At 46.1% G+C, this 23,585-nt stretch overlaps 1 protein-coding gene across 1 annotated transcript; it reads right to left on the bottom strand.

The window, feature by feature from the left end:
• Positions 1–12,086: 12,086 nt before the first annotated feature.
• Positions 12,087–17,412, bottom strand: LOC123164276 (peroxisomal acyl-coenzyme A oxidase 1). Its single transcript, XM_044581694.1, has 14 exons — positions 17,048–17,412; positions 16,026–16,134; positions 15,851–15,912; positions 15,330–15,539; positions 15,105–15,192; positions 14,862–15,024; positions 14,556–14,754; positions 14,208–14,405; positions 13,757–13,888; positions 13,532–13,652; positions 13,278–13,388; positions 13,089–13,158; positions 12,805–12,988; positions 12,087–12,662 (listed from the first exon to the last, which is right to left on the bottom strand). The coding sequence occupies exons 1-14, from the start codon at positions 17,198–17,200 to the stop codon at positions 12,453–12,455; spliced, it is 2,010 nt and encodes a 669-aa protein (XP_044437629.1). The 5' UTR covers positions 17,201–17,412; the 3' UTR covers positions 12,087–12,452.
• Positions 17,413–23,585: the final 6,173 nt, after the last annotated feature.

Here is a 23,585-nt window from a genome sequence, read left to right as displayed (position 1 = left end):
TAAACTGCAAGTGTGTGATAGCTCCACCCTAAAAATTAGCAATAAATATTTTAGGCACCCAATTATTCACTATATATATGGAAGACCGACTTATAGTTTTGAAAGATCTAACCCCTTGCTATGAATAGATATGCCGATCATTTTAACTCTGCTTTGAAGAAAAAAAATGAAAGATAAAGAATAAAACTTTGAAAACTGCAATCCTTTCGCATGGAGCGCACACGCCAGAGAACTCGGCAAAAACAACACCGTTGGATCCGTTTCATCCAGTTGCTTTTTTTGTTGCCGTGCACCAGGTGCAAAGTTTTTGCCGAGCGCCTGATGAATGGTACTCGGCAAAAATCCGTTTGCCGGAAGGGTGTATGCCGAGTACCCTTTGCCAAGCAGAATACTCGGCAAAATTGTTACCGATTTTCTTTTTGGGCCTTTCCGAGTATTTTGGGCACTCGGTAAAGGCGCACATTCCAGTAGTGTACCTTGCTTTCGTGAAATACTTATATAGGAGCAAGGTAAATCAGATTATTATTGCATTTGCTATTCTGTCACTGACGGCCCGTGTCATGCATGGATGCTTCGTATAAACACACTGTTCTGTTCAGATCCCTAGCAATCTCCGTTCATTTATCCTTGTTTTGCCTTCGGTTAACGAAGACCCACAACTCCATATATAAGTATAGGGTTTCTCCGCCCGTGTTCGTTTACACGAAGACCCTTTTTTTTTACGGAACACTCTCTTTTGTTTTGGTGAATCAGGACCCACGTTATGTAATTCCCGTTGCAATGATTAGTTGTATATATATCTACGGGCCGGCCCATGCATATGCTACGGTGCAAGAGAACGCACCACAACCGTCCATCACTAGTACTATAACTCAGATTAGATCAACAAGATGAGCAACTCCTCCAAGAAAAAATGAATATTACGGCTAGACCTAACTAGCAATTGCTAGATCCCGCTTCTTACGTCCATCTTTGTGGAGATTGTGTCAAGGAAAGGAAGAAGATGAAGGGCCCGGCGGTTCGTGAACGTGGTGACGGCGGATAGCTATTTACTGAGTCGCATCAAGCTCAAGGACAATCTCTTCTACCCATCAGCCGCGGAAGCACAGCACCATGCCGCCGCCAGCAACAACAAGAAGGAGAACAAGACGGCGGCGGCGGCGGCGGCGACGGAGGACGTCTTGCGATTACCCCCGTCGAAACTCAGGCTCAAGCCATCTTCGCGCCCGTCCTTCACGAGGCTCAACTACATGCCCTTCTACGGCGGCGGCGGCGAGGGAACGTCCTCTGCGTCGACGACTCCGGCCACACCGCGCTCTACGACGCAGACACCGACACCATCGAGATGATGCCCGGCCTCAAGGGCTGCCACAACCCCATCTCCTTCTCCGTCGCCCGTGGCGCCGGCGACCGCACCCGCGCTGACGCGCTCTACGTCCTGGATGGCGTCTTCCACAGCCGCAGTCCCAGTCCCAACCCCAACCCGAGCCCCTACGCCGGCAAGGAAGACCATGCCTGGCACTGGCGGCCGCTCGCTCCGCCGCCCGTCCACCGCGACTCCTTCGTCGGGTGCCACGCGCTGCTCCACGGCAAGGACAGCGGCAGCGGCACCATCTACATCTCCTATTGTACCGTTCGTGACACCGTCGGCACCTACCGCTTCGACACGGGCACCGGCGAGTGGACCAAGGCCGGCGACTGGAGGCTGCCCTTCTTCTCCCAGGGTGTGCACGTCCCCGAGCTCGGCGACGACCTCCTGTTCGGCATCGAGCTCCATGATCCCTACCGCTTCTGCGCGATGGATATTGCCTCCGGCCTCAAGATGAACGGAGCTCCGGTGTTGCGGCACGCGTGGCTTGACATAGTTGAACCGCTGCCAAAGTGGCTCTCGGGGATCAACAGCGTGGCGTACCTTGGGGACGGCAGGTTCTGCATCCATAGGAGATTCGACATCATGGCCGAATTCGGGATGGAGTCGGTGTCGGCCGGCACGGTGGTCCTGCTCACCGGCGTTGAGGTGGTGCGGGCAGGATCCAGGCTCCGGATGATCAAGCACAAGTCCAAACGTCTCGACTGTGACATTGAATCCGTGCTCTGAAAATATTTATGTCTAATTATTCTTGCAAGCAACATCTGCATCCAGTTTCAGAGAAGAGATTTGGCTTCAATTAATCGCATGCTTTGTGGGTGTGGCGGTCTAAAACAGTGCAAATTTGCAAAAAATGATAAATAAAAACTAGAGTATAATCCGAGAAAGTCAATTAATCAATCAATATTGAGTCTAGACTACTGTTCCAGCTTCTCATTCTACTTCTTCTATCAATGCAACGATACACAAGCTTTGCGTATTTGCGAAAAAAACGCTTCTCACTGCCCAGCTGGTTGAGAATTTGTCGCCATAACCAGTTCAGATGTGTATTTCTTGGGCTTGAACCCAACCTCGCTCTTGTCGGCTTCTCACTTTCGTCGTGCAGTTGTTGAATTTCCCATGGCATTTGATACTCGTCAGACCTGATGAATTTACGTGAAAAAAGGAACCATAAGATGCATTTAGAGAAACCACAGGGTTTGTATTGTGAACCCAATCGATACCCTTCACATTGACGAATTCATACGGCCGAGCTGCAGTAGGGCCTCCTTAACTCTATGGTGAACTGGTGATTAGCAATGCGCGTCGAGACAGACACCAAAACAATGGGAGCCAACTCAGTGATGGACTGACCATCGATCCGACATTTAGTCCAGAAGAGATGTGCATCAAAGCTATGATCATCCGGTTAAAGGAATGGAGCCTATGACTTGCTAGAGACAGCAAGGTGCAGCCGAGGCCATCTTGCCCTCAATGCCCAACCTAGATTTTCCAGATCCTTATCACTGAGACTTACCATCCAGCTCAATCAGCTTGCACACAAGAACGAGGGTCGAAGGTGACAAGTGCTTCCCAAGAAACTAAGTCGAAGGTTTCCCTAAAATAATCAAACTTAAGAGGGATGGACAGGTGTCTTTCTTGTATGACAAGATCTCTTTCCATATGTAAGAGTCATCACGGAAGTTGCCATGTGAGGTGACATTTCTTGGCTTTGATCTGGCAAATTCCACCGTGTGATTTAAGAGAGTTGATAGCATACAAATACCATTTTGATGGCGCAATTTACCATCTCATACCACTTTACATTTTTTTCAGACACAAATCTACCTCTTCAGACCGAGATTTTTTCAAATCACGCTAAACTGCACCTGAGCGAATTGACATTGTACTAACAGTGGGACCCACGAGTAAAGATTATGTGGCACCAATTTTTCACACAGTTTGACAGAGCAGTCAAAGTGGACTTAGGGCCCACCAGTCAGCGCACCCCAGTGAACTGTTGACTTCATGGAACCCACCTGTCATCCCTATCTTTTTCCCCTCTCTCTTCTGAGGATGGCCTCCCACTACAACTCGATCCAATATCGCGTCTGAGTTGGTCAAAGCAGAGGGCAGGCATGCAGCAACCCACCCCGTCCCCGCGAGTAGGGCGGCGCTGCTCGGGTGAGGGGCTGCAAGGCGTTGACGGCCGTGCTCAAACATACTCACATTTGTAAAACAAGATCCTTGAGAATCTCGTGAGGCATCGGTTAGTTTTAATAACTTGAGACCCTAGTCTGGACACACGTGGTTGAAGCAGAGGTTTCGGTCTAGTAAACATGTGTTGTCTGGCAAACATGTGTTGAGTCTAATGCCTCATGTGGTGATAAGATAATGCCTGGGAGTTAGAGCTTGATGGCCATGATTGTAGCTCTAGATGTATGTTGTCTCCTCATAATAGCATCAAGCTTGTGAAACCAGAATGAGCTCGCTTTGATAGCTTGAGACACTGAAGTGAACACGTGGTTGAATAAGAGGTCGCATCCTAGTAAATACTCCCTCCGTTCCTAAATATAAGTCTTTTAAGACATTTGAAATGGACTACAACATACGGATGTATGTAGACATATTATAAAGTGTAGATTCGCTCATTGCTCCGTATGTAGTCACTTGTTGGAATCTCTAGAAAGACTTGTATTTGGGAACGGATGGAGTATGTGTTGATTTCAGCGCCTCACGTGATGAAAAGCTGAATCTATTAGAAACCAAAATCAGTCTGCATGAATAGCTTGAGGCACTAGATTGAACACGAGAGAGGCTGTGGCCTAGTAAATCTGGGTTGATTTTAGTGCCTCGTGAGATGAAAAGTTATGATGTTGAGTCAAGAGCTTCATGGCCATTATTGAAGACTCTTTGGTACTCCCCCATACAAAAAACCTCTACTGAAGACAGTCGAAGACTAGCCAACGGCTAGATCTCACAAGCGCCTATAAATAGCACCCGAGCCCCAATGGGTAGGGTTGGCAACTTGGAGGACATATATAGAATTCCAAATTCACTTGCTCCAACTTCCCTAGCTCTTTCGTGCTTTTATGCCTATCCTTTGAGAGAATTAGTGAGTATGATGGTGCACCTACCAAAAGCACAGTCATCCTTCCTTGTTAATCTTGGAGATTTGGCATCTTCTAAACGATTAGGTGTTGACTGTTGAGTGTCCAAGGTGTGGACTGGCCAAGTTGTTGCCCTCGAGGGTCCAAGGTGTGGTCTAGGTGTTAGTTAAACGGGTTTCAATACTCTGGAGGGGTTAACAAAAAGGAAATACATGTAGACCTGGTGTAGACATCAGAGGTGCGCGCTCCATGCATGTACTTCCTCCGTTCGAAATTACTTGTCTCGAAAATGGATGTATCTAGAACTAAAATACATCTAGATACATCCATTTCTACGACAAGTAATTCCGAACGGAGGGAGTAGTAGAGTATGACGCAACAATACGTTGATGATTAACATGCCATGGCCCGTCATCGACGTCAAGACTTTGTCTATTTTGATTGTAATATGGCATACTGGATTTGTCTTGCTCAGTACTATATGACATACTACGGTCATGTTCACACAATTTCAGATCCATGCTTGACCTAACATGACAGCCAGTCGCTCATATATACTACTATCTGAATACATATGGAGTTTGTAGCCGCTGTTAGGCGCGTGGTCGCTCTATTTGCAGCTTGATTAGTGGTAGGCCGGTTGTCTCAGTGCACACGTACGCCTCTGGAATTGACGTGCCACTCGGCGCTTGTCCTTGTTTTTTTTCTTTTTTTGCGAATGGCGCTTGTCCTTGTTTAACAACACACAAGAAATAAACAACCAAAAGATTGCTTATCAGTAGTTCAGTACGTATTAGTATGTGTGAAAATCGCATTTGACGGTCTTGCGGAATTGACTGGCCGGGTCTTTACGAATTGGTCATCATATATACTGTAATTAGGCAACGCGATCGTACAGCAGTCGAAAGCTTGACATATGAGGTTGTTATGATGTCCATCTGCGATGAAGTTTTGTGGTCACTCTTCTGCCAACCCCGCTTGTGGTGAAGTGGCAAAGTAAATACTACTATGACTCGTAGGGATGTCACCCGCAGGGTTTGGGTATGGGTGGAGCCACCCCATACCCTTATATGTCCCCTTTGAGCTTACCTACTCATACCCGTTAATGGGTACAATTTTTTTCCATACTCGTTACCCGACAGGATAGATGGGTACCTGCGGGATAAAATTACCCATGTTTGCAAAGCATCAGTTTGAATAACTCAGTCATAAACAATAACATATAATTATAATCTATAAACAACAAGAGATTATAACAACAACATATTTAATAAACAACATCACTTTCTCGTAAGCAACAATACATCAAGACATCATCACATATTAATAAATTTTGAGTTCACAAATTCATGACAAAGTGTAGAGATAATTTTGAGTTCATATAGATTTTATATGGGTACATGGGTATATGATCCCATACCCATACCCGCCCTACCCGATGGATTTAACATTTCCCTATTTATATACTTATGGGTAATTTTTTGTCTCATACCCTTACCCTAATAGGGTTTTTACCCGCAGGCTACATGGGTATCCATTGCCATCCGTCTATGAGTTGTTATCCATAAACACAGTTAAGGATTATAATTTTTTTGCATGGTTTATGGGTAACTTTGTAAGGACCACGCAGTTACAACACACTACATAGTTAACCTTAAACAATACAAGTTGAAGAGACAAATCAGTACTATGCTTACAAGAGACAAATATCTGGCCCGATATTGGTTGCTTTTAACTCCTGAGCTTGTCGACTTTGTGAGCACCAGCATCATAGAGGTGAGTTCTACTTCTCCTTCAATGATCACTATTTTCTTAAATATGTTTTACATTTATAATAAATAAGAGGATGTTCATTGTTCTTATCTTCTGAAGACATGTTGCAATATAATTGGTCCTGAAATATTGTCATTGAAAAATATCTATAGCCGGATGTTGGATACACGGTTCCCAAGTTTTGTGAGAAAAACTTTTTTTTTCTCCTTGTTGGTATTTGCTACGAGCAAATGAAAATGATAGAGGTGATCATGAATGTGGACATAATGTGCATAACCAATTGTTTTACATACTTAACATTGTACAATTCTAAATTGAAAGTTTACCAAGAAAAGTGGAACATGTTTTTTCTAGCCCAATTTTTTTTCCCGATGGCCCAAACAGTTTACCGTGAGCGTGTACAAAATGGTTCACATGGGTACCACCATTTATACGTACGACCATGTCATGCATGTCTATATCAGCACACGCAATGATAGGTTTGTAAGTCATGTATGTCTACATCAATATTCCAATTTAAAAATAAGAGGAGAGGAGGAAAGCTTACCTGCTAATCGTGTGGGAACTAGCTACTGTTAGTTTTTGATTACCTTGGTTCTCACACACACCATCTCTTGTGCTCTTAGAAAATAATAAGATTGACCACCTTTCATAAGACTAAGCATCCTCGTCAAGCTCTGTCTAGCTATATAATTGGCACGCTTCTTCAGAACTGAGGCAGACCCAAGAGTCCAACACACCTAGAGCTAAGAAGAGCTAGCTATCTAGATTGAGAAAATGTACTCCGTATTATTGGATGTGCTAATCTACTTATACGGGACTATGCACATCAGCATGTTTCCCGTAGGAGATGTAGGAGATCTGTCGCTAGGTCTGACGCACGGCGATACCCCTGCGCCAGAAATGAGCCCTAGCGACATGTTGATGCTGATCCGCACGGACAAAGGGTTGCAGATCAACGTCCTCGCCATGCTTAGTGCCGTGTTGATCAGCATCCAGGTGGTGCTGGGATCTCGGCGTCGGCGCTCCGGCAACAAAATCATTGTGAACCTGGTGCGGGTCGCTTACACCGTCTCCTTCCCGGTGTTCGTCTACACCATCGGCCTCGTCCAGTCCGTGGAGGCGCCCAAACAGCTTGACAGCCAGCTGTTGTGGGCCGTCGGGCTCCTGCTCCTCCTGGGTAGCGTGGACGGCATGTCGGCCTTCAGCCGGCAGGAGGTCGAGGATAGCAAAGGAGTTCAGGCGCAGCACATCATCCAGACGGTTCTCGTGCTCTGGCTCCTCGTCAGCCGGAGCGACGTCTCCGAGGACGGGGTGATCTTGCTCCTCTACTTCGTCCTATGCTGGGTGTATAGCATCTTGAGGGTCGCCCAGAGGATGAAGGCGCTGCGCAAGGCCAGCTCGATGCACGGCCTAGTGCGCAGCGCCAAGGTGGTGGCTGACTACATGCAAGATGTGTATGCCTCTGGCTCCGGTGATAGGATTCATAGCCCCATGGACATGGCTAAGTGCAAGTATCTGGTCCTCGGTGAGGAAAAGGACTCCAGACCACCGTCCAAGGCGCCCTGCTACCTCTCAGAGGTGGGCGGCAAGGGCAAGCTCGTCACGTTCGACATGATCTGGAATAGCAAGGACAAGCTGCTGCTGAGTCCTACTCCTGATGATGACCAGAAGCCTGTGCCTCTGAAAGATACTTGTCTTTCCTTCGCCTTGTTCAAGTTGCTCAGCCGGCGCTTCTGCCCGGGGCTCCCCATCGCCGAGGAGGGTGACCAGGAGGCGCTGAAATTCGTCCTCGCCGAGGGCAAGCATGCCTTCCGTCTCGTGGAGGTCGAGTTGTCGTTCCTGTATGACTTCTTCTACACCAAGTACCCGGCGCTCTTCCCCGCCGCCCTAGCGCTCCGCATCATCCGTTTTGTCGTCCTTGTTGGCTTGTTCAAGGTGCTCCTCTTAGATTTTCCTTTGGATGCCATCATAATGTACACCGACCTCAGTCTCCCCGCGGAGTTGCTTGAGGAGGCCACGGGGTACTCCTCCAGTCACGCAGCTGTCTTCATCCTCTTCAACAACGTTCTCGTCGTCTTCATGATCCTTAGCATCGACATCCTGCAAGACTTTGCCACGGGTTACTCAAACTGGGCCATTGTACACTATGTGTGCGACTACGTCTACATGAGAAGGAGGACAGACGGTGACGGCGGCAAGGGGTGGTGGATGATGGTGAAGCGGTGCTGGAACCGGGGCTTCGGCATTCGTCGAGTGCTCATTAAATGGGTGGCGGCACGCCGGGCAAAGAAGTCGGCGCACTGGTGGGATAACAAGCTCGGCCAGTACTCGCTGCTCAACTCTTGCGGCTACACCGCGCACAAGACGAATGCTTTCTCCCTGTTGACCCTACGCCTGCTGGAGAAGACAGGAGAAGGCCGGAAGCGAGAAGGATGTCACCCTGTCGGACGAAATTAAGGACGAGGTTCTCAGCTCCCTCAAGAAAAGCGATGGCCTGCTGTCAGTCGACAGCTCAAGAGATCTGAGGAACAAGCTGCTGCAGCTGCACTGGGCGCCATTCGACCTCTTGAAGAGCACGCGCATGGTCCTCGTGTGGCACATTGCCACCACCATATGCGCCAACCAGGAACAGGACCAGGGCACCGACAACTCCGACCGCCGCGTTGCAACCACTCTGTCCAGCTACTGCGCCTACCTTCTCGCTTTCATCCCGGACATGCTGCCGGACCACAGCTACACGGCCACGCAGATCCTGGATGCCGTCATTCTAGATGCCCGAAAGCGCCTCGGCACAGCCAAAACATTGTCGGGCAGATGCAAAATGATGTTACGATTGGGAAAGACGCACAACTGCAACATGGAGCAAGACATGTCCATCTTGATCCTTGGAGCCAGCCTGGCAGACAAGCTCTTGTCGGAGAACGAGCGGCCGCCGTGGAAGCTGCTCGCGGGCTTCTGGGCCGACATGGTGCTCTTCCTGGCGCCGTCCGACAAGGCCGACGTCCATGCCGACCACCTAGCCGCCGGCGGCGAGTTCATGACCCACCTTTGGGCGCTGCTCACGCACGCAGGCATTGTTCACCGTCCAGACATCCATGCTGCATCACATGCTTGAGCTGCCGACGTGTCAAGCGTACGACCCTTCACCTACTGCCTTTGTTGTTTTGTCGACAACACTGGACTTGTTACCTGTACTACCTTTTTGATTATACAAGTAGTGATACTAGCTAGTGTGTAATTTTGTTGTAATATTAATGTAATGTGGTTAAATTGTGTCGTTATGCTGCGCATATGTTGGACTTGTTTTGTAAAGCCGATTTTGTTGCGGGTATTACTAACAGTATAACTTACGTATTATAATGTTGGACTGGTTTCGTAAGCCGATATTATGGGTACTACTAACGGTATAACCACGCCAAAAAAAGAACTAACGGTACAACCTATATATGCATTATACAGCGTTTATCCATATCAACATCCTAGTGTGAAATTGCAGAAAGATTCACAAATATGCAGAACTAGGCAAAATCTAATTGGAAAGAAGATATGTCCCATCTTGTTTTTGAGTTTCCCTATCTTTTGTTTGTTGGAAATGCGTTGGAAAATCAATGGGCACGCACAAATATGCAAGACGTACATGAATACTCATCCATAAAACCAACTATAGTCCATCCAACTTCTATTTTCACTTCACGCAGAAACGGAAAAAGAATGTGACCTCTAGATGTGAAATAGAAAGGATTCTTCTTCGTGATAAGGTTCATAATTTTTCACCCCTAAACCACAATATAAATGAGATATTTAATTTCAGGTAGTTATTATTTAGAACCCGTCTTGCTCCTTAGACCCTCCTCTCTGCCTCCTTAGACCCCTCTGTGCCTCTGCACGTCGGCCCTCGTTCTCCCCTTCAATTCTTGCAGCTGATCGAGTGGGTCCGCCGATCAAAACGTGTCGGAGTGACCAACCTTCTCCTGCCCCCAACCTTCATAGCCGAAATGTCCACCGATGGCTACTATCCTTGCTACCTACGTCCCCCGCAAACCAGATGAGCAAGAGTAAACAATCTGTTTTAAGATGAGTATGCCGGTGCTTTTTTATATTTATGTTGCATGTGAAATGATCTTAGACCTACTTTTGTTTTCCGAATAATTAGAGCAAAGCTCTCTACGAGTGAAATGGAGGTGAAGACACTATACTACCGTGATAACTGGAACACGAAAAACAAATAGAAATTTGGTGGTTAGACTTGCTTATTGCTTATTTTGCAACAAGAATAGATGTACATAGCGTGCAGAGTAAAGAAAGCTTGGTGGCTAACATAAACAAGTACGGGGATCTGATGGTGCAGAGCTTAAGGGATTTCGGCTGTACGAATGAACCTTGCCGGCCGCCGGTGAGCTTCACGTGGATGCCCTTGTCGGTCAACTTGGCCAGGTCAAGCGCGGTCTCCTTGCATGCCGACGCCGGCGCTGCTGCGCGGCACTGGCGCACTGCCGACGGAGTTGCAGCCGGCAGGGACTGGCGGGAGGGGCCGGCGAGGCGGCGACGAACTGACGCAGGCGGCTGGCGACGAATCGAAGATCAGGGGAATCAGCTGGCATCGAGAGGCACGTCACGTGCAGTGTAGGCACTAGGCTGTTGCTGGGCTTTTTTTTCCTTGGTCCACCCTCCTAGTAAAAACCTATGGTATATAGGCTGGCCCAAAATTCCAGGGTGTGTAGCACCGTGGCCGCCGTCAAATGCCGCGCTCCGTATTCTCTTCAAATTTTTATTTACTTTTCCTCGCGTGTTTCTGTTTTTCTTATTTATTTTTATTTATTCTCTTCAAATTTTTGGTTTTTCATCGGTCTTTCCTAGCTCTTGGACAAAAGAAAATTCAAAAAAATAATTTGCGCAAAGAGACGTGTTTTCTTTTGCTTCCGTGGGAGGCCGTGCTTCTAGGAAAAGGAAATACGTTTTCTTTGTTTTACATCCGCGAGAGACATGAATTTGCTTTCATGAAAGGCACAGCCGTGCCTCTTGGAAAACAGTAAAAGACGCGGTATTTTTTCTTCTACGAGAGCCGAGAGGCACGGATTTTCTTTCGCGAGAGTGCGTCACGGAAAAGGGACGCGTTTTTTTTCTCGTAATTGCCCCCTCCTACGTATCAACCAGGACAAAAATTGCCCAGAGCCGAACCAGCCGGGTCGACAAACTTGATGCCCCCGCAGCACTAGGTCGCCACCCAAAACCTCGCTAGGCCTAGGCCCTGCCCCATAGGACCGTCGCTGATGAGAAGACCGAGGCCGCCGTCTCGAGATACCACCACCGTCCGGCATCCTCTTGCCCAAACCACAGAGCCATTAAGTCCAACAACCGTGAAACCGACGCACCGTGAGGGCTAAAAGCTTCAAGGTGATGCCTCCAACAAGGTAGCGACGCGTCCGTCACCATCGCCCGCTCCGAGGAAGCTCAAGTTTTCACCCGGAGATCTTGGAACCACTCGCGTCGGTCAGCCACTTAACCAAGGTAGGTTATGCTTTCAGCTCTAGGATCTAGAATAGCGTCATGTCCTTTTTAACCATATATCTCCCGTGCTTGTTCTAAACTGACCTGCTACTGACTGATTAAAATGTTGAGTGTCATCCTGTCGGCGTTGGTTCCACACGTGCTCGTGAGTAAATGAGTATGTATTGATTCTTTTTTTCTCTTTGGGCTACTAAAACACGTACGCATCGATTCTTTTTGTTTTTCCTTACGAACGCTTTTCTTGGCTAGCTCTGCTTGGAGCGATGGACTAAAATACTAAAAAAATATCAAAAAAAGAGCAAGCTATTGACATGAATGCACCTAGATAGAAAAAAACAGGGAAATTTAAGATAAACCATTCCATCCATTATTCTCCCAATTTTCCTCCTTGTACATTCTAGAAAAGAATCCATCCGCACACTTGCTACTGATAAGTATAATGCTAATTACCAATAATACAGCCACTGGCCAAACATGCATTAACCAAAATGACAACCACAGCAACCGTACTAATACTGCCCAGTATAATGCTAATTACCCTTTTATGAATCTAGAAGTACACTTATTCGCGGACGGAGGGAGTATGTCTGTCTGTCCCTCTTGCCAAGTCAACAACAACCAATCACCTCTTTCCTTGTGATAATTATTACTGCTTCACATCCACAGTCCAATCCAACGTGGATAGATTCAGGAAGGAAGGATCTATTGTATCATAGTCTGGACAGCTTGAGCTGCTGCTTGAGCAGCGGCCGGAGGTGCTCCTGGTACCCGTCGGGAACCACCGTCTCGTTCAGCGGGTCCTTCCACGCCTCCTCGTACAGCGCCGGGTACACGTCCCCGTCGTACCGCCCCAGCACCGACCCCAGGTAGTGGTCCGTGTAGTCAAACGCGTCCACCAGCGCCACCGCATTAGGCCGCACCTGCACAACATTCAGTTCATTTCAGTCCATGGAATAGCTTCGTCGACCGTTATAGCTATCCTTTCATCTAGTGTGTCAGTCGGAGGTGTTGCCGTCACGCAGAGGCGGAGACGGTCGATCGATTGGCCTTGATTCTTCTTACCTGCGCATACAGCTTGCCGAGCAGCTCATTGGCCAGCGCGCCCTGCCTGGCTGTGACGCACCCCGTCGACAGGAAGTCGCCCAGGTGCTTGTGAAGCAGGTGGAGCGCGTAGATGCTGCACAGCTTCTGCAGCTGCTCCTTCACCCCGGGACCAGGGATGTCCTCCTGCAGCTTCTCGATGAACCTAGGACACATAGGGGGAGGCGTAAGATGAATGAAATGAATGATTGGGTTGTCCCGGAAAATGGATATACAGCAGCTCCATCGTAAGACCGGCTACTCACTTGGTCACGATGATCAGCTGGACGTGAGCCACGGCAGCCTCGAGCAAATCAGGTGAGAGCTCGGAGAAACCTGCAAGGCCACCAGATCATCTCTGTCACTGACTGCAACCAAGTAATTCACCGAGAGATGCTACAGCAGCACCCATGCTTTCATGTTACTAATTACTGATGAGGACGTGCAACACCAACCTTCTTCCTGGCTTGGCGCCTTGCTAATGTTCTGGGCACAGTTCACCGCCATCCTCAGGGCCCTAGCTTCAAACACCTCCTTTATGGCAGCGGGATTGAGCCAGTCTTCAGCTGCGGAGAATCATTGATACATGAATCAGTACGACGATCAATCAGAATGTCAATCGCTGCACCAAAATGAAGCTCCAGACAAAGCGTCTCATACAGTTGCACAAGTTATGTTATAATAACGAGTCTGCCTGGACATCTAATACCTGTATTTACAGCGCTTTTGCATTGCATCAAGTGCTGTATGTTGCCCATGTAAGCTATGGTGCCGACAGGTTGCTTCCCAGCGGCCACCTGAGAGACCGTCTTCATCAAAAACCTTGCAACCTACAGAGAGCACCAAAGGTTGTGATTATACTACTATACTGGCCAATACTGAACCAACGTACAAAAAACAGGTTTAAACGGATCAGGCGCAAAACGACACTAACCTGCAACAGCAAAACGGCATTGTCTCCTTCATAGGTGCAGGCAGGAACATAGACCGCAAAAAGTTCAGGGAGCCCACTGCTGTTCAGGTAACCATGCCCACCACAGAGCTTTCGGCATTCTTCAATCGCATCCTGCATAACAGAGATGCTAGCTTTTATCATTACAGAACAATAGATTGTGAAATGCAAGGCTAGATTATGCAGCATGCAAATCATATTTCTAAGCTGTCACTGGACAGTTTGTTATTTTACATGCTCCAACCAAACTAAATGGAAGATTGGGGAAATTTTGAACTAAGTTTTTTGTTGACATGCCATAAGAAAATATGAGATATAGATGAACTGATAAAGCAGAAGGCTCCATCCATTTGCACGATCAGTATAAACCAGTTAACAAGTATAATAATTGTTAAAGGCGTTATTTTACTGGATTATAATTGGTTATACATACAGCTGTTGCAGATGTTGTCACGGACTTGAGCCCAGCAGTACAGGCATGAGCCTCTGGCAGTGTTGAGTAATCCTTAGCTTCCAGCTTCTGATTGACATCCGTGTATAGCCACTTCAACCACTGACCCACAAATCTATATGCATAAGCTGAAGCCAGCAAAGGGAAGAGCCTGCTCTGTTGAGTCTTGTAATTGAGGACCTGTAAACAGTGTAAATACATTAGCCACTTGTTCGTAGTGGGAAGTTGTCTTGCCAATTTATCCAATTTCTTTTACTTCTAGTTCCGAGTGTTGGCCAGAGTAACAGATTACTACTTGAGAATGACAATCAGAAAGGCTGACTGTAGTACCTGAGTCTCAGGGCCACCATCTTGGGAACCGAACTGCTTCCGGATAGCACTATACCTTACAGCAATGCAAACAGCACGGGACAAAGCCTTGGAAGCATCTGCGACAATTGTCTGACGGACATAAACCATTGTCCCGTATAGCAGCTGCTTTGGTACATCTGAGTGCACATACTTTCCCTCCCTTGTAACTTGGGAAAGCCTAGAAGAAATAACCATGGCATGTTTTAGGAGCAATTACAGCAAACTAAGAGGATATATTGGTAAACACAGAAAGTGGCAGAACAAAAGGCATGTCAACAGACCAACCTCATCAACATTTGATCCCTTGGGATGCGCACATGGTCGAAGCGCAGAACACCATTATCCATACTGTTATATGCCCCGCTGCCAAACTTTCCACCAATATCACCGAGAGTCACACCAGGAAGAGGAGAGTGGTCATCTAAGCTTCGCAACTGCACGATAAAACCTGAAATGTGGATGTCCATGAGTTACAGTTCGTAAAGGAAAAGCCCATTTAAACGTCACCAAAAATGCAAAAGGCTCCACCATGTATGCCATAGTCTTTTCCTTCCGTTATGAGACGAGCATACACAACTGCATGAGTGGAAGCTTTTCCCAAGCCACCAGGCCACCACTGCACACGGAGAGAGGAAATCATGAGCCACTAAAGGAGGCCCTTGAGAAATTTCGGATTGCTGAGGAAATATAACTAAGGAAGCAAAGTCCTAAAATAAATAAGTAAATTATATAAGCAGGTTTATAAAATGTTACCTTGCTAGAGGTCAGAGTCGGGCTGTGCATAACAAACTCATCGGTACTTGGATCAAATGTGGCAGTTGTCTCGAGACCCTGAACATTTGAACCATGACCAAGTTCAGTCTGAGCATAGCATCCGATTATTTGGAACTTGTACGCCATAGGTAACCATTTCTTCTGTTGCTCCTCGGTCCCTTGCCCTTTTATGGCAGGAACAAACATGCCCTGCAGTCATAAATAATTTATATTCTATTAGTTGCAGTCATAAAATCAAAGATATCTGAAGCACACTGAGGATTTACTTATCAGAATTCAAAAATGTGGATGAAGCCTGCACAAAGAGAATCTATCTGTTGACCAACGTGGTATGTTTTTTCTAAAATAAACTACTTCTAAAAGGTAGACCCGAAGTGGCAAAGGATTCTACATCTACATGAGAAGCAACCCGTAGAGCACATAAGACAAGTGAAGAACAGCCAAATGTGTGAACATTATACATACTGAGTAATGAGTATATAAAGAATGGATAGACATACCCAATGGAGATCGACATAACCGGGCTGGTCAACGTACAGCCTCAGCAAGTTTGCTTCCTCCTCTGTTAATCCACAAAAAAGAACACGGCAGTACATCAGTCAAGGGTAATAATAAACCCAGGTCACAAATAAATGGTGGAGAAAGCTTGGGGTTGGTGTTGGGCATCTGCAGGACCTGTGAGACGCAGCTCGACAATGCGCTTCCAGGCGTGCGCCGCCTTCTTGAGCGTGTCCTTGAACAGCTCCTTCCTGGAGAGCATCGTCCTGGTATCCTTGCGGAACACCTGGAAAGGAATTCAATATAAGCAAACCAATCCTGGCAGCCGTCATCCTCACGTGAATAAAACATGCTTCAACCTGATACGAACATCCATCTTGCAGACAGTACAGGATCCAAAACTAGGCGACAGTTTGGTTCCGTGTTAACAACGTTTGCTAAGAAGAGTCTCTGGGAAAATGGAAAGTAAAAGGTAGTTGTGGCAGTATCTGACCATTGGCCATACAATGAGTAGACTGTCAAGCTTCCAACAGGAGAAGCACAGCATACGCATTCTGATAAGTGAATAAACATGATCATGAAAGCTATTTGCTGTAAGTCATGAAACGCCAATCAGAAGGGGGTACTGAATTAAAAAGTTGAGAATGAGTGGAATCCTTGAGCATATATTCCTGGTGCAAATCACAACCAGATCAGGGAGGTGGAGCATCCAAAGCTGTGTGCGATCATGGCTGAAGTTGGCAGCCACATCCAGTGGTTTTGCTAAACTAGCTGCGTGCTACATACAGAGAATTCTTATGCGCTGCACAGCTTGTCCCCTCTTGAATGGAATATACTAGTAGTACCAAGCAACCGAATCGGGTCGGAAAAAAAGGCATGACTGAATGAATCCTGCCTCCGGTAGTGCGGTGGGCTGGACCGAATCAATCCGTCCAGTGTTATGTTGCAAAATCTTAGTCAAATCGAAGGGGATTAACAAAGCAGGCAGGGTGACGAATTGGTGAATAATTGTAGTGGTACTGAATAAATACTACTAGTCGCTGCTTGGTGTCCCATCCCGGGGCCGGGGAGGTGTGGTAGGTGGGGACGAACACGCATCTAGTGGAATCCAATCTGGACAAGTGAGATCTATCAATCATGCCCGTCCATGGAGGGGAACAGAGGGAGATCGGCGGAATTGGGGTTGCTGCTGCTCTTACGGGGTCTGAGGCCACGAGTCGGGCCATGCGGTCGGCGACCTCGACGGCGTGGCGGGAGCCGGCCCAGGCGACCTTCATGCCGTCGACGTCGAACTGCGCCGTCGCCCTCTCCCCCGCCAGGTGGTCCGGCTCCCCTCCGCCGTCCGCCGCCATCTTAGTCCTCCTAGCTCTCGCTGCCGGCGCGTGGGTGGTTGGGGGCGGGGCGAGAAGCACGAGGGTGTTGTGTGGTGTCTGGGCGGAGCACGGAGGTAGGGAGGTATTAATGGCGTGGGCGGGTGCGTGCCGCTACAGGTTTCTTCTCCTCTCCTCTCCTCCCGGTAGACTGGTAGAGGATGGATGGATGTGTTGGGTAGGTAGATGGCCGGCAGGCAGGCAGCAGTGATACCACCGCTATTGCGATTGCGATTGGGATTGATTTCCCTTGCTTTGCTTATTTTTGTGTCATTGCGTTGTGCATCACGTGTGCTTTTCTTTATCTCTTCCTTCGTTCGTTCGTTCACACCCCTTGGATGTCGCGTTGGCCCGACCAGTCACCGCTCGTACTCCCCTCCTTCCCACACACAAGAATCCTCCTTTCCAAGTCCAAGCTCAAGTTCACTTCGCGCTTGCTAGCTAAACTATATGTTTGTTGTGTTCCATTTTACAAAGATTATATATGTGGGGATGTGTGGTTGAGAAGAAAGCGGGGACTCGAAAGACGTTTTCTGCTTCGGCAAACGGGGTCAGCTCTGGGTTATCCCTCCCCCAACCCGCAGCCGCCGCCTACATAAACCTAGGCAGCTACCTCCAAACCCTAAATACGCCATCCCCAAACTGTTTTGGGTGAGGAAAGATCTGTTCCAATCAAACAAGTTTTCGGTCCAAGACTGCTTCCCAATTTCGTCTGTTGGTCCATTTGATCCTACCCCTACCATCTTCAAGTCAAATCAGGGGAACCAAGCCCAAGTTGTCCCTCCGGTTGCCGCTGCCCCACCACCTCTCCCACCACCCCCAATGGTACAGCCTCTGGATCCAAAATACAAAGATATGATCTGCTTCAATTGCAGTTGGCCTGGTCACTATGTGGGGAATTGTGTGGAGCCAAAAATGTGTTTTATTTGCGCTGGGAACCATAATGTTAACAACTGCGCTGCTTGGGCAAAACCACAGCCTGCTGCCACTTATTTTGGTAGTGCTGCTTCTGGGCTGGGGTTTTATCACATTGAAGTTCCTGTGGCAGCCGAGTCTAGTTGGCTGAATTACAAAAATTGTGCTCTTCTCAAGGTGGTCAAAGGCGAGGTTCCACCTTGGAAGAATGTGGATGACCTAATTGAATTCCCTCCTTTTGAGCTGCCTATTGCTCGAGTATTTGTTAAGATCTGTGAATGGGAAGGTATGTTGGATGAGTTTGGGGCACTTACTGAAGCCTGGGTGCAGATTGATGGTATTCCACCTAAGTGGTGTGCATGGAAAGTATTTGCCCATATTACTGCTTGCTTTGGTATCCTTGTGGATGTGGACTGGAATGGTTTTTTCAACAGCTTTTATGAAAAAATTCGAGTCAAGGTTGCCTGCAGAGATCCAAGGAAAATTCCTTTTGGGAGATTGGTGGAGATGAAAAAGAAACTGTACCTGCTGTTTTTACAGTAGAAGGGTTTGAGCAGATTGATGAGGACAATGATGGAGGTGATGATGATCCAGGTCTGGACAATCTTGAAGGAAATGAGGAGAATAACAGTAAGGGTGCTGAGGATAAGGAGGGCATGGAAGAAGATGATGATGAGGCAATTGATGAATTGGACAAGGCCAATTTTCCTACCAAGACTGATAAACCAACTAGCTCGAACAAAACTATTTCTCAGGTGACTGCTTCTGCAGTGGCAGCTCGTTCAGCTAACACAATTAATGCAATGCAAGAAATGATCTCTGGTGACTTCAAAACCTTGACACCAGTGAAAGTTAATGGAAATGAAATTGAACCAAGTTCGAGGTTTGAAAAAACTGATGCTCTGTCAGTCCATCTGGACTACTGTTCCGAACAACTTAGCAAGTTTGAGATGGAGGAATCTGATGTGGAGGAGGATAACATCAATATGGAAATGGAATGTTTACCAGAAGATCTGACTCTGGCAATGAATTCAGTCAAAAGATCACTACTTGATTCTCTGGAAAGAGCAGACACTGTGGTCAAGAAAAAAATCAACACCAAAAACTCACCTACCTGGGGCCCAGTGCTTGCTGATAAACCAAGGACCAGAACTCATGGGAACATTAAGATGGCATCTGCATACATGATGAAGAAGAATTTGGAAATACCAGCCACATTTAAAGGTAAATCATTTGCCACCCTTGATCCTAATGAACTTGCTTCTCATACTTCTAAAGTTGATTTATGCATTGGTAGTAATGAGGAAGAACGAAAGAATATTATTTAACAATGAGAAACTTAGATGCTTGCAATTTGCTGATGAAAATCCAGAGATTGTTCTCCCTGATAACTTAGATTTGGTAGAAGTGAATGACTTTAACCCTGTTTCTGAACAAAAGGATACACCAGATACTGATCCAGTTGGCACTGCTGGTTCAGTTGTGGAATGTCCTACCTTGAACACCAAGAAAAAGCCTTGTGGCTTATCCCATCCTTTTAAATTTAAATGATAGGAGCTTTCTGGAACATTCGTGGTTTAGGTCAACCTGGTAAGATTCAGTGCCTGGGAGATTTTATTTCTAGCAATCAGATTGATTTCCTGTGTTTCTCTGAAACCAAAAAAGAGATCATTGATACTCATATCCTCAATAGTATTTCTGGTAGAATAGCTTTTGACTGGCATTATCTCCGTGCTATCAACACAGCTGGTGGGATCCTTGTGGGTCTCAAAAGTGATTTATTCAAAGTGATTGGGTTTGTTAATAAGAAGTTTTGCACTGTTGCAACTCTGAAGAATAAATCAGATGGTTTTGTTTGGCACCTTGTTGCTATTTATGGTACTTCTTATAATGAGCTTAAGCTTGAATTCTTTGCTGAATTACATGAGGTCATGGATGGGCTCACTTATCCAGTTTTGCTGGGAGGGGATTTTAATCTTGTTAGGTCCACGGCTGACAAGAACAATGGTATTATTAACAATCAGTTTACGTACCTCTTCAATGACTGGATTAATAAATGGTGTCTTATGGAAATCAATGTTGCTAATAGGAAATTTACTTGGAGTAATAATCAAGATGATCCCATTTTTGCAACTATAGATAGGATTTTTGTTTCTCTGAACTGGGATGCCCACTTCCCCTTGTCAATGGTTACTGCGCTCCCCCGGGTGGGGAGTGATCATACGCCATTGGTTTTGGACACAGGGGCTCGGAGGGTTACCTCCCCGAGAATTTTTCGCTTTGAAAAATGGTGGCTTGACCACCCTAATTTAAAAAAAATGGTGATTGATACTTGGAACACCTCGGTTCCTGGTAAAACAGCTATGGATATTTGGATGAATAAAGGTAAACTTTTTAGGAAGAAAGCTAGAGGCTGGAGTATTAACATTGAGGCTGATACTAAGAAAAAGAAGAGAGAGCTTTTGCTCGAATTTGATATTCTTGACGTATTCTCTGAGAGGAACCAGATTGATGATGGAGATAAAATTAGGATGGAGGAAATTAGGGAAGAACTCGCACTGATCTGGAGCAAAGAGGAAACTGTCTTGTGGCAACGCTCCAGAGATCGTCGAATTATTGACGGGGATAAGAATAATGCATATTTTCATGCAATGGCCAATCACAGACACAGAAAAAACCATTTATCTGAGCTGGTTGGGGATAATGGCCCAGTGTATACTACTCAGGAAATGCTGGGGGTGGCTACTTCTTATTATAAAAATTTGTTCTGTTTTGAGAACAAACATAATATCTGTCTTGGCCCTTCCTTTTGGGAGGAAGATGAATTAGTTACTCAGGAAGAAAATGAGCACTTACAAAAGAGCTTTTCCGAGGAGGAAATTAAGGAGGCCATCTTTGGCTCTTATGCCCATGGTGCCCCTGGCCCTGATGGGTTATCCTTCTTGTTCTACCAAACTTTTTGGGAAGTTATTAAAACAGATTTCATGGCCCTAGTTAGAGACTTTGAAGAGGGGAAGCTGGACTTACAGCTTTAAATTTTGCTCTGATTGTTCTCATTCCTAAAGAGGCAGATGCCAGAGAGATGAAGAAGTTTCGTCCTATTAGCTTGAGTAATTGTGGGATAAAAATCTTCTCCAAAGCCATGACAAATAGGGTTTCCCCTATGGGACGCAGATTGATCTCGTCTAACCAAACTGCTTTCATTAAAGGGAGGTATATCTTAGAGAGCGTGGTTATGGCCCATGAAGTGATTCATGAAATTAAAAAATCAGGCTCCCAGGGTCTGGTTCTCAAACTAGATTACGAGAAGGCATATGATAGGGTTAGCTGGGAATTCTTGTTTGATATGCTTCATTCGAGAGGATTTGGTCCTAAATGGATTGCTTGGATTAAGAGCACGCTTGTTAATAGCACTTTTAGTGTGAGGATTAATGACACCACTGGCCCCTACTTTGTAGGAGGGAAAGGTCTCAAACAAGGGGACCCGCACTCTCCCCTGCTGTTTAACCTTGTGGCTGATGTTTTTACAAAGATGCTCAAGAAAGCTACTTCTCAAAATCTAATTTCTGGGCTTCTGCCCCATGTGATCCCCGGAGGTGTGGTTAGTCTTCAATATGCAGATGACACCATACTCTTCTTGGAAAAATCTACTCAGAAAGCAAGGAATTTTAAATGGCTTTTGTCATGTTTTGAAAACTTATCTGGTATGAAAATCAACTTCCACAAAAGTGATCTCATGACTATAAATGTAGATGATACAGTTGCTAGTGAATTTGCTCAAATTTTCTGTTGTAAAAAATGATCTTTTCCTATTAAGTATTTGGCAGTGCCTCTGCAATATGATAAATTAAAAAGAGAGGATCTCCAACCTATCATTCATAGAATCATTAAAGGGATCTCTGGCTGGCTGGGAGATATCTTACTTATAAAGGAAAAATTATTTTGTTGTGTGCTTGTGTTGTTAGCATTCCTGCTTACTTGATGTCTGTGATTAAGCTTCCTAAGTGGGCAATCAATGCCATTAACTCACAAATGGCTCACTTCTTTTGGGGAAATATGGGTGATCAACACAAATACCACCTGGCTAATTGGGGTTTAATTACTAGGAGGAAGATGTTTGGAGGTTTGGGGGTACCCAATATTAAGGAATATAATATGGCATTATTAGCTTCTTGGGGTAAAAGATTTTTTAATAACCCTGACTCTGATTGGGCTAGACTTCTTCTCTATAAATATAGAATTAATTCCCCAAACCTCCTCTGGGCTAAAAGTGAAGGGGGCTCTACCTTTTGGAAGAGCATTACTTGGGCAATGCCAGCTACAAAAACATTTTATAAATGGAAGCTGGGTGATGGAAAACTCATTAGTTTCTGGCATGATGTGTGGGTTGGGGATTGTTCCCTTAAAGTGCAGTTCTGGGACTTGTTTTGTATTTGTAACCAGGTTGATAGTACTGTAGCCCAAGTCTAGGATGGGAATGATTTGAAATTAACATTTAGGAGATGTGTGGACATGCTGGGGATGAATCGTTGGGATCAACTTGTTTGTTTGATCAAACAGTGCCCTCTATCAGATGAAGCGGACACCCCCATTTGGGGGCTAGAACCTAGTGGGACTTTTTCAGTTAAATCCTTTTATAAACAGATCAATTTTGGTGGAATAGCTTCTAGTGTTAGTACAAAAATGTGGAAAATCCTATGTCCACAGAACATTCATATCTTCCTGTGGCTGTGTATTCACAATAAAATACTTACTAGAGATAATCTTGCGAAGAGAAGGGAAGTGGAAGATCCTTCCTGTTTATTTTACTCTGAACCTGAAACTGTTCAACACCTGCTGTTTGACTGTGTGGTGGCCCAACAAGTTTGGAACCTTGTTGCAAGTTTGGAACCTTGTTGCAGAAATGTTTAATATTTATAGCATATCGTGTTTGAAAAAAGTTATGGCCTTCTGGCATATGCATAAAGAAAAAGCTGTTTTGAATCTGATAACAACTGCTACCTTGTGGAGCTTGTGGAGACTGAGAAACAAATTTTGTTTTCAGGGACACAAATGGAGAAGTGTGAAATGCATTCTTGCAAAACTACGCTGTTATTTACACCAGTGGAAGGTTCTCTGCGACGATGGGCAAGCAACTCTACTGCAACGATGCATCCAACTGCTGGACAAGCGGCGTGGGGAACTCCTCCGGATCACTTGGTGATGAGGCTGGGGGAGACCAACTGAACAATCAGGACACGGGAGAGGATGAAGCTTTGCTACCCCGCTCTTCCTCATTTTCCTGTTTTCTTGTTGGTTCTCTGGGTCTTCATTGTGGACAAGTTTGTGTCCTGGACTTGGCTTACCCTGTTAGTTGTAGCCTTTATCTTTTTGAGCTAGATGCTCTGTATGGTCATCGATGCCTAAAACTTTGTAGTCTGTGAACTGGTTGCGTTCTGCTTCAATAAAATTG

The sequence above is a fragment of the Triticum aestivum genome, chromosome 7D, assembly GCF_018294505.1.
Source record: "Triticum aestivum cultivar Chinese Spring chromosome 7D, IWGSC CS RefSeq v2.1, whole genome shotgun sequence".
NCBI classification, from domain to species: domain Eukaryota; kingdom Viridiplantae; phylum Streptophyta; class Magnoliopsida; order Poales; family Poaceae; genus Triticum; species Triticum aestivum.
The sequence above is the reverse complement of the archived record's forward strand: the minus strand, read 5'-3'. Positions and strand labels throughout refer to the sequence as shown.

Excerpts from the sequence above, each read along its gene's own strand:
- LOC123164276 (XM_044581694.1), bottom strand. The coding sequence starts at position 17,200 with ATGGCGGCGGACGGCGGAGGGGAGCCGGACCACCTGGCGGGGGAGAGG. Across the intron at positions 15,540-15,850 it reads GTTATGTCGATCTCCATTGG|GGCATGTTTGTTCCTGCCAT; the intron begins GTATGTCTATCC and ends TTATGACTGCAG. Across the intron at positions 15,025-15,104 it reads AAAAGACTATGGCATACATG|GTTTTATCGTGCAGTTGCGA; the intron begins GTGGAGCCTTTT and ends TCCACATTTCAG.